This window comes from Cupressus sempervirens, chromosome 1, assembly GCF_028749045.1.
Source record: "Cupressus sempervirens isolate cs-2001-9-10 chromosome 1, ASM2874904v1, whole genome shotgun sequence".
Taxonomy (NCBI): Eukaryota; Viridiplantae; Streptophyta; class Pinopsida; order Cupressales; family Cupressaceae; genus Cupressus; species Cupressus sempervirens.
This window is the reverse complement of record NC_143118.1, coordinates 103398918-103410659: the sequence shown is the minus strand read 5'-3', so window position 1 is coordinate 103410659 and position 11742 is coordinate 103398918. Positions and strand designations below refer to the sequence as shown.

Sequence of the window (11742 nt, the reverse complement as noted above, 5' to 3'; positions counted from 1 at the left end):
GGAACATTCTTTCTTGGAGGAAGATTGGTTTCTTGGTAGATTAAGAAATAAGATTTTATTTTGTAGAGTGCAACTCAGACAGAGTATGTAGTGGCAGCAAATAATTGTAATCAATTGATGTGGACAAAGTAGATGCTAAAAGATATTAGGATAGAATTTTTAGAACATGTTATCATATATTGTGATAACACAAGTATAGAAAGTATGTCTAAGAATCCTGTATTGCATTCTAAGACTAAGAATATATCTATTAAGTATCATGTTTTGAGAGAGAATGTAGCAGAAAAGGAGATTAGATTGGAATATTTAAGTACTAAAGACCAAATTGCATATATCCTTACAAAGACCTTATAGAAAGATACATTTGAGTACTTGAGAGGTATGCTTGGGGTTATGCCCCTACCTACTTTGGAGTAGATGATGCAGAGATTAAATTAGTGTAGTGGTATAGAGCACTATTGTTTGACTGGACTGAATGATGATGCTTCCTATATGGAGGAGTATTTGTAGTGAGCAGAGTCATTGAGGACTCTTGGTATTGGTATTAAACAATGTATTTGGACACTTGAGCTGGTTGAAGACTTGAAGTAGAAAATTGACATAATGAAGCCTTTGTCATTGATGTCAATGGGGGAGAGAATGCATGAAAAAATCTCCTAAGTATGTATGGGGGGAGATAGTTATTAGGGATATTTAGAAAGATTCATGTAAAAAAGAAGGTATATCTCTATGAGGGAGATGTGAAACATGAAGAGTTTTGATGAATGGGGGAGAAGCTAAGAAGTTTCTTAGTGAACAACTGGTGCAGAGGATGGAGGATCTAATCACAAACTTGCAAATTCAAGCACAATATGGACCCAAACCCCTATGTTTCAATGGTGTTCCCAAATGCTCACAATGCCACCAAAGGCTCCAAACTTGGCTTTACCTTCACCAAGTGTTTACTCCACCTCTACACACTTTTAAAAACTTCAACCAATATGCCTCCAAGGTTACCAAACCCACAAATCATCAGTGCATGCAAAAACTTAATCTTAGCAATTCAATAGGCCTAGTTGTCTATTAGCCCTGTTGTAACAATTTTTCCCTTTGTCACAAACTTTTCCCAAAAGACCTAGAAAACCAATCACACTTTAGGATACCCTTTTTAGAGTTATGTAACATATCCTAATTTTAGTAGTGACTCCTTTGTAATAAAGACTTCAAAAACACGTTGTCCTCAATCTCCAAGAGGCCTAATTAGGTACCCTTTGTGAAGGAAGTACCCTTCAAACTTACAATAAGGCTTAAACCTTTTGCATAGTCTCTAGTTAGGGTCTGAATTCAAATATTTTCAAGGTTCTAAGTCTTGGTCACACCTCTAGACACTCAAACTTCAAAACCCTCCTTAAAATGGCTTAAAACCCAGGCCCTGCTGGTTCAAACCCCAAAACTCAATTCCAGAACTTCTCCTTCAATAATCACCATGAATTTACCTTCCCCTTATGTCATAAAAAATCTACCTTCTTAAGGTAGATCCTCTTCTGCTACACATATGGCAACACTTCCATGCACTTTCCACTTAGTTATCACGGTGTACACCTGCAAACTCACTTGATTCGTGTCATGAAATAGTTAGTGACATATTACACATGTCAATAGGCATCCATCCTATGAGAATTAGACAAGTACATTCATAGGATGGACACAAGAATCTTAAGAAACGCACAAAACAGTGAGAAAACTCTTGCTTTCTTGGGACAGTCAGTAGTAAAATAGAAAATATTATCCTTTCAAAACTTCAAAGTGTGTTAATCATGCAAACATCCATCCAAGTAACTCTTAAAACATGGAAATATCAATCCTTAAAGTTATCAATGCCAAAGAAACATAGAAAACACCAAATTTGACAATAAAACAAGAAGATTTTATTGCTTCTCAGAAACAGTTCATCCAAAATCTGTACCAATCTTGTATGTTGTCACAAAATGACTCTAGGAACTTTATAAAACCTTAAACAACCAACTCTAACCGGCCACCAACTAATCCAAGTGTTTAAAATGACAAAACAACTGTAAAACCCTTTTCCCTCCAAAACTATAATTAGCCATTGATATTTAAAATTTGAATTATCAACTTTATTTCTAATGCATTTGACCTATCAAAACCTACCCAAAGCCACTTATTTTGATATATTAATATCATTGAAGCATACTAGAACTCTATCCAACCTATCTAGACTCCATGACCCATTACATTGCAATTTTGGTCCTTAGGCCTTTATTAGGACCTTTAGGACTCTTGACTTTTACATCAAATTGATCATTACATAGTTCCATTATTGGCTTTAATATATTCCAATTGACATGTAGGGATGACTTTAGTCTTCTATCTCCATCTGGATCCAAGGTGTTCTCAATTGGCTTGATAGGTGCCCTTGCACCAACAACTCATGATGTTGATCTAGAAGATGCTAAACATAGCAGTGTTCTAGAGGATTTCAAATTTGATTGATGAAGAGGATTTGAAAATATGAGAACAAGCAATAACAGTAGTAGAGTATTGTTTGGTATTCTTGGAACCTAGATATTTTTCATCTATGTTTACATTAATGCCAAAGGGGGAGATTTTTAGCATGAATGTTGATGGTATTCCTTTTGGGGAGTATCCTAAGCATTTGTGAACATGTGGTAGTATTGACATGTTGCATTCATGACTGTGTTTTTCATTGATGTCAACATAGTAGTAATTCTATGAAGAATGACAAAGTAGCAAATAGAGATCAAGGTCATATGGAAAAAGGTTTAATGTCTGGGTGATGCATGAGTAAGGACATGCTCCACATCGTGTCCTAATGATAAAGTTCAATGCATATAAAGTAAGTCGAAGACATACAAAAGATATGCCTAATTTATAGTGAGTAGAATAGAGACAAAGTACTTGAGAAGTGGTTTCTATTGATTGCATTATATCTTCTAACTAAGATATAATCTGGAGATGCATAGTTAGTCAGTGATAGAAGACATTCTAATAGTGACATCAGTGAGTGTGCAAGCCCTAGTGTCATACATGTGAGAAGTTGTATAGATTGTGAGCCAATAGTGCTATTATTATTACAAAATAATTAATTATCTTATTATAATTAATTAGGAAAGCCTCAAGGCCAACTCAAGGAATTATTTTGAAAATAAGGTATAAAGGAAAGTATTTTCCTTTGTTGTAAAGTAATAATTGTGAAGTGATTAAGTGCAAAGTATTTGAGAAAGTGAAAAAAGGAGAAGAGTGTTTTGATGAATGCGAGTAAATGATCAAGGGATTATTGGATGTGAAGTTTGTGATCTGGTAACAAGATCAGAAGGAGTAGAGGTCTAGGTGATAGGACAAAGAAAGAGGAAGGAGCATTACAATATAATTTAATAATTTTACAATGAATAACAAATAGATCATTTGGATAGTGGGTTCATTGGTCTTGCTCCTGAAGCTATTTAGACAGTGGGTCCATCTACCTTCCACAACTCATAACAGGGTTGGCACAACTCCTAATAGGGATTCAAAGTCTCCTAACATGGACTAATATGTACTAAATGTTGTTATAGACTCCTAATAGGGTCTATCCTCTAACAAGGAATATTTATATTAGAACATCATCTTGTGGGTACAATCCCCACTAGGTTTTTCCCTCTGATCAAGGGTTTCCCTACTTAACATATCTAATGTTATTATGTATGAGTATCTTGTTATGGTTTCTGATTATATTGCTCACATGGTTAAGTTTTATAAAGGTTGATAATTGTGACAATAGTTGGATAACTGATTCATCTCCCACCCCCTCTCTCAATAATATTGGTGGACTATATATTCTAACAAGACCATCTCCACACACCATGAAGATAACAAGTGGACCATGTAAATGTCAAAGACGCTTCTAAAGCAATAGGATCTAGGATAAACCTCCAACATCTACAAACAATCAATAAATATATCAATGCCAACAACTCCCCCTCAACTATGATATTGAGTTACCCATGGCATCATATAATCCATCTCCCACATGAAGATCCTCCAAGTCTACACACAACTAAAGTGTTAGTACCAAGTGAAACCAAAATCTTCAAACCAAGAAGATATAAATCAAACAAGAAACCAATCCTGCACTACCACCTCATCATTGTCACAAGCTCCCACTAAATCATGCATCCAAGCTATCCATGGCACCATGATGAAAAAAATATCCTCTAACCATGAGAATTAACCAAGGCATCAAACTATCAAAGAACTCAAAGTGCACATCATAAGCTGCTCAAAAGAAACCAAATAACCATGATCTTAACCATAACCAAATCAGAAATTCAAATCAATGAACATCAAAGATATACCTATATATCCAATCATGCCATGCCAAAATCCATGGCACTATGATCACATCCATGAACTGAGCAAATAACTCTCAAAGTGTTCAACCTTTCAACATAAAATAGTCATCCACAATCCTTCACCATGCATGTACCTAGTAACAACATCTCATCCATTGTACATAAAGAAAAATCAACAAATCATATGACTAAGGGAATAGACAACTCAAATCTAAGCCACCAATATAAATATGCATCAATAATAAAAGATCAATGAAAAAAAATAACCCATATCCAAGCCATAAATGCAAATTGTGAGTATAGATCGCTTACAACATTGCACAACTTATAGACCTAACAACTCACCATACATATCCAAATTAATCACTGATATTCTATATCACCATGAGACCAATCTAAAATATATAAGCTGAGTATACAGTGACATCAAACTCCAAATCTCCAAAGTATACAATGTTATAATTTTATAATGTTACCATACTCAATATATATCATAAACCATTCAAATCAATATATCACCAAATAAACCATCCCAAACCTGCACCCAATCCAAACCAATGTGTAGATCTCTCCAAGAGCTTTTCATTAAATATTCAAAGTTCAAAATCTGACTCTATATGCTCAAGTTATGCCCAAATCTATGCTTAAAATAAATAACATCTACCTTTTGAGCTCTTAAAACATGATAGGATATCAAAATCATAGAATCAAATCTATGCCAAGTTGTAGTGCTTTGAATTATCTTTCCAATGACTATAAGAAGTCTAAAATCTAATATCTTGAGATAAAGTTATGGCCATTTTACCAAGATAGTCTTTTTACCATTTTCACAACGATTTTTAATTTTTTAAATTTTTGTGACAAAAATTCTAACGAGATTAAACTTGATGACCATCACGGGCTGGAACTAAAACGTTTTGCATTTTCTATCAACATGACCAAACTAATGCATATTATATATCAACATTTATGGAAACATCGACCCAGATCCAATGATGAGGTCTATTTTTTGCCTAAGAGGTCATTTCTCCAAGCCCCCCCCCCCCCGCCCCCCAAAAAAAAATAAAAAAATAAAAAAGCCTTATTTAAATAAAACATTAAAAAAAATTATTTGACCAACAATTTCACATGCCCAAAATTTGCCAACATCCCATCATAACAACAAACCTAAAGCCCTCATATTTGCAATAAATAACCTACAGAACCCATATATATATTGCCCTTTATTTTATCCTCTCATGAACTGTAGCTCTGATAAGAAAATTTGCAACAAAAATATAACTATTTCCACATAACCCATAATAAATCTAAAATAAATATGTAATTAAAATCCACATACAAGAGAATAAACATCATACTCACTAAAATGTGACAGAAGATATACCTTAGGAAACTCTCATTGAAGTAAAGAAAACTCACCCTCCAAAAGCATCATTCTATGTATTATTCAACAAAAATATCATTGCAATACAACCATGGAAGCCTTCAAAGTCATAGCCACCACCAAGCAATCCATGTGAACAAGCATGAATCCACACATCCCATGCCATGCTTCCAACCTTTACAAACACTCCCTTGGCTAACTTGTTAAGGCTTGTTTTGCTCGACTTTTGTCTTTTCCCCTTTTGTCTTGTATCTACAAGTACTCTTATAACTGTTTATATAGTAACAAGTCCCACAAAACCACCAAGTAGTATTTCATAAATTATGTGCTAAAAATATATACTATCTAACCCATTGACCCCATATTTAACATTTGACATTTAATTATTTTCTCCAATATTAAATAATTACATAAAATATTATCACAATGTTACAATACAACTCATCAAGTATATCTTATAGGAATCTATCCATGTTGCATGTCCATTTAGGTGATCATAGATGCAACATTACATAATAAAATAAAATAAACCTCCCAATAGAACATGTGTTATTACCAACATGACCATTGCACCTTTATGATGTTAGTTACATACTTTTACACTAGCAATTGCATGCTTTTGTGCTTGCAACGATAAGTCGATAGGTGTTAGATAATATATATATATATATAATCTTATGTGAACAAATTAGAGTATTAATTATTTTCAATTTAAATATCATAATATTTATTAAAATATTTTAAATAGATTAATAAATATTATTTATTTAAATTCAATTTAACAAATATGAAAAAATCATTTTAAAAACTCCATCAAAAAATTTATTATGAATAAATTTAATAAGAGAAATAAATAATAATAATATGAAAAAATAACGTCTCTAACAAATATTCTATTGATTAAATAAATTATAAAAACTAAAAATAATATTTAAAGAAAAATAAACTAATTAAAGAAATAAATTTAAAAAATTTTAAAAATAAAACCTAAATCAATTTTAAACATCAAAAGTTAAATAAATAGAGATCACAATATGACTTTTTAAATAAATAGGAAAAAAAAAACAATAATTAAAGTGGAGATTTAAAACATATCTTATGTGTATAAATTAGATTATTAATAATTTTTAATTTAAATAACATAACATTTACTCAAATCTTTTAAATAGATTATAAATATTATTTATTTAAATTCAATTTATCAAATATGAAAAATATAATCATTTTAAAAAATCCTATCAAAAAATCTATTATGAAAAATTAATAAGAAAAATATTAAAAAAAATAAAAAAAGAAAAAATAACATCTCTAACAAATATATATTATATTAACTAAATAAATTATAGAAACTGAAAAAATAATTAATGAAAAAGTTTAACTGAAGCATTTCTTTTAAAAATTTAAATTTTAAAAACAAATTTCCCACAAATAACCTATCAACTAAATAATTAACTTTATATCTATCACACATATATATACACACTAAAGTTTCTTCCCATAAATTGCCAAATCTCTACCTAAGCGTACATTGCACAATCGCTAACCCACCCTGCCCACAAGTTTCAAGAACTCTAATTTTTCTTTCTTATTATTGACAATGTAGGTTTGAACTAATGAACTTCCCAGAGGAAGTCATGCCAGGGTCAAAAAATAATAAATCCCATAAACCAACCATAAAACGAAAGTGGGATCTGATTAATTACATATCATCTAGATAGATTTCCAGTCTTGCAGGCTTGTGTGTATTCAGCAAGATATGGATTACCGAGTAATTTTCAAAGCCTGACAAGGAGAAAAATATTATCATTGTCATAAACTCCGCGTGGTATATAATCAGACTACAAAAATTAGAGAAAAGTTCAATGGATGAGGGCAACATTTGGGAATTTTCTGAACTGAATTTTTCAAATTTGCGCGTTGACTGTGAAAGGCAATCGCAAGCTATCTGATTGGTATATAATGCACCTGCATATCATCATCATCACACCCACTCCACTTGCTTGCCATCCACACTACTTTCTCTTTCACTTTCTGCCAAAAGAAACACACCAACCGCAACCCGAATTCGTAAACCTAATCCCAGATTTTTTTTTGGCTTAGGAGGAGGTTTTCTTGAGGGTATCGTGAAAATGTGCCCTCTGCGGATCATTCTGATATTTCTGTCGGCCAGTTTGGCCGGATTTCTGGCATGGAGGAGCTTCTCGTCAAAGGAGGAAGAGATTGATGATGTTGGCACTTACAATGACGAGAACGGTGATGCTTCACACAAATCAAGGCCTCTTGCACAGGTAGGTTCCTGGTCTCAAGTCTTTCCTAGGTTTTTATTTTTTGGGTCTTTTTGATTGCTGTATTCGATTAGAAACCAGCTTAACTAACGTAGTTAGACGGGGAGAAATTTGCATCCTTTTGAAGAATTGAATGAATTCCCAATTGATTGATTAGCTGAATGCAACATTGAGATATGAAATTGGGTGTCTGTGATTTATTCTGGCGGACATATTTTGGTTAAGGTTATTAGCGGCCTTCCCAAGATTTAACCACAGTTTTGATATTCGTTAACATGGGTATATATTCTAATGTTGTGAAATAATGAATTTGGGTTTTGGGGAATGGAGTGGATTTGTGGCCATGCTCAATTGTAATGGAAAATGAATTTGGTTTTTAGGGGAATGGAGTGGATGTTAGGAAAAAACTAATCATGGGTTCCGTTCAAATATAAATGGAGGAGTGGAGTTGGGTGTTTGGATTCTTTGGAACGGTAGTAGATCGTTTTCTTTTTAACCCGTAATGCATCATTGCGCAAATGAACCAACACAAATGGATTTGGGGGCTTGGGAAAGGAATTGGGTTGTATTGTTTAAACTTTATTTTAATTAGAATTTTGGATTGGATTACGCTTTGTTCATGACAGTATAAAGACGTGGCAACCACATTTTAAATATTTATATATATGCTTTGAGCAGGAATGTTCTCAACACAGGCCCCCGAACCTTAAAACTTACAATTAGTCTGTCAGATCAGTTTCAGATTAGACAGTAAACACCAATTCGGTTTTTTGTAACATCCAGAGCTTTAAAGAAATGGTTGTTTTCCCTTGTATATGTTGTATTGTTTAAACTTTAATGTAATGAATGCCGAGTTTGGATAGATCTGATTCGTTGCCAATCCACATACAGAAGGATTACACAATATGCCCCATAATTGATACTCCACAATATAAGTACTCTTTCATATTGTACACCATGTAGCCTGCATTATTTATGTCTAGTGGAGTTATTGGTTAGTTTATTGCCGAAGTGGGATTTGAACATCACGCCCTTACAAGTGTGTCCCTTGTTTTCACAACTTCATCTGTCAGGTTCAATTTAGTAGATTTGATTTCAATTGGATTTTTAATTTGTGTTGTGTTTTAATAAGGATATATATCTTGCAGGCTTGCAATAAAGTCTCATTTGGTTTCTGGACGCTTGTGGACATGGCTAATGGACAGTATCTTTGGCGCAATCTAGTGGGCAACAAAAATAAGGATGTCAAGGCCAGTTGAGGCATAGGATGTACTGCCACTGATTCTTTCATGATTGTATATGGGTACTTTAAAATAAGGTTAATATACAGTGATCCAGAGCTATCTACAGATGGGGTTTTAGGATCCCTTTTTCCAGCAGTGTGAGATAGTTGTTCAGGAATCAACAGAACGTTGGCTTTTATAATCAGATTGTAACTCGCTGTACTATTGTTATTTGTGCTTGAATAGAGTAGTCATTCTGTGTAAAATGCTTGCACACATTTCATCATATCAGAAACTTTGTTGCATCTTTATGCTGCCTTTGAAAAATTGCTAGTAGTAACATTGCATTTGCTGCCTTTATAGTGTAACCGTAGTAGCTTTCTATTTACAATGCATGGACCTGGTAAGACGGTAGTATAAATAATTTAATTACTTAGGTTTCTAAGGGAAAAAGTATGAGCAAAACCCAGTGAATAAAAGACCCTAAAAAGTTCATGAAAAATTGGGAGAAACTGCTATTGCTATTTTATGCCAAATGTCGTACATAGGAATAGAAACAAACATAAGATACAAACAAAAAATTTATTTATTGTTCATTATTGCTTTTAAATTCAAGGTAATGTCAATCTAGTAAGTTTTAAGAGTACAAAACAAAACCTGATTATAATTTGCCTCTATGGCTTCTCGATTATATAGGCCCCTGTATCCCTGTTCTCGTCCATACAACTGTAGTCACAATCATCAGAGTCCTCATTCAAGATGGCCAAATCCTCTAATTGACTGAGATCCTTTCTGAAAACCAGTGGAAAAGCCCGAATGGAATATAAAAAGGTTGGAGACCAGCGATGCCGGAGGCATACCCTAATTTGTGAATCACCTAGTCAGTGTTCATGTTTCACATTTGATCTGACTGAGTGCAAAAATTCGTTTCTGGAGAAAGAAGTTGAAAATTTTGAAAATGAGAAACAAGAATTTTTAAGGATGAAAACAGATATTTTTCAAAAACTGCTAAAAACTATGTTTTATTTGCAGCTTATTGAATAATCTGTCATTATTTTGGAAGTTTAACCCGGCCGATTGGGAACCCTGGCCAGCTAGGTCAAAGTTGAACAGTCCAAGCCTTGGATGTGGTTAACCGGGCAATTTTCCTGATTTTTGCTTCTACCTGGGTAGCTTTGAAGCAATTATTTGATCCAATCCTGTCTGAAGCAAAGTGAGCTCCAGCTTTTTAAAGTTACGGGTTTCAAATAGCAGCATAACATGTCATCTGAATGATATATTTGCAAATTTGAATTTCTTCAATTTAAAGATTACATTTCTTTGACAAAATGAGATGACCTCATAAAGATTATAAGGAATGCTAGATTTTATCAAAAGAGATAAACAGGGTGATGTATTTGCATAACTGTCATATTCTTTCAATCATATTTGGAGACAAACGTTGATGGGGCAGTGATCTTTTTCATGTGTGTGTTTACAAACAATATAGCTTTTGTTGCAAAGATTTGACCGGCTTGTTTTAGTTAATATGTAGTTAACCTTTTTGCTGTTATGGTAGCACAGCAGCAAGTCCTCAGTTCTTCAGGTGGGCCTCCATTAACTTATGTAGAAACAGAGCAACGAGGCAAGGGACTCTGTTTGCAATCTGAAATTTATGGAGTTGGGCTATAATGTGAAAGTTTTCTAGGATATAGCTAGTAACGAGGATATAAATCATATACAGAAGAACTTAGAAAGGCCAAAGTGAAACATTTAGTTGGCTACATGGAGAAGAAAGCTACATGGAGTTGGCAGGATAACAAATCCATGATGATGTTTAGGACTAGTTGAAATGTGTAGAGAACATATAAGCTTTTTCTTCAAGGGATTAAAACTTCATTAGTGGGCAGTTAAGATTTAAAAAAGTACTGTCATCTTTCTCCACTTTTATTTGGAGACAAAAATCTGATGCGCTAGTTTTCATGTGTCTGTTCAACCTTACAAAGGCTCGACAGACTTATTTAAGGTAATGTGCTGCTAACCTTTCTGCTGTCATGGTAGCATGCATTCATCAGAAAATCCTTGGTGAGCCTCCACTAACGTGTGTAGGAGCAGAGGAATGGAGTGAGAGCCTGATTTTTAGGGAATTGAGATTATAATGTGAATGATTTCCAGGATATAGTTAGCGATGAGCATGCAAATCATATACCGTACAACTTAGACAAGCCATACAGAAACGTTTAGTGAAGAAACTTGTTTAGGTTTTGCATGCTAACAAATCTATGATGATGTGTAGGGTTGGTTGCAATGAAGGAAGTAATCTTAAATAGATATAAATGTTATTAGTAATCCTGTTAACGCCAACAAATTGGTCTTTGTAAGCATAGGTTTACTTAGTTTATCACAAATGTAAGAGATTACAGAGAAATGATTCGATCGCTGGCATTGACATCATAACATGCATACAGCATCTTAAACTAGAATTGTCATTCATCTCAATGGAGAATCGGCACATAACC

At 33.5% G+C, this 11742-nt stretch overlaps 1 protein-coding gene across 2 annotated transcripts; it reads left to right on the top strand.

Moving 5' to 3' along the window:
* The first annotated feature begins 7243 nt into the window (after positions 1-7243).
* Positions 7244-9510, top strand: LOC149576432 (uncharacterized). 2 transcript variants are annotated; one of them, XM_089817277.1, is made up of 3 exons: positions 7421-7688; positions 7837-8024; positions 9170-9510. In XM_089817277.1, the coding sequence occupies exons 2-3, from the start codon at positions 7866-7868 to the stop codon at positions 9278-9280; spliced, it is 270 nt and encodes an 89-aa protein (XP_089673403.1). In that variant the 5' UTR covers positions 7421-7688; positions 7837-7865; the 3' UTR covers positions 9281-9510. The 2 variants fall into 2 exon arrangements, with proteins under 2 accessions (XP_089673396.1, XP_089673403.1); XM_089817270.1 differs by having other exon boundaries at positions 7244-8024.
* Positions 9511-11742: the final 2232 nt, after the last annotated feature.

What these genes read in the sequence shown, in the direction of transcription:
- LOC149576432 (XM_089817270.1), top strand. Translation starts at nt 7,866, where the DNA reads ATGTGCCCTCTGCGGATCATTCTGATATTTCTGTCGGCCAGTTTGGCC. An exon ending in AATCAAGGCCTCTTGCACAG is followed by an intron (nt 8,025 to 9,169) that starts GTAGGTTCCTGG and finishes TATATCTTGCAG; the next exon opens with GCTTGCAATAAAGTCTCATT.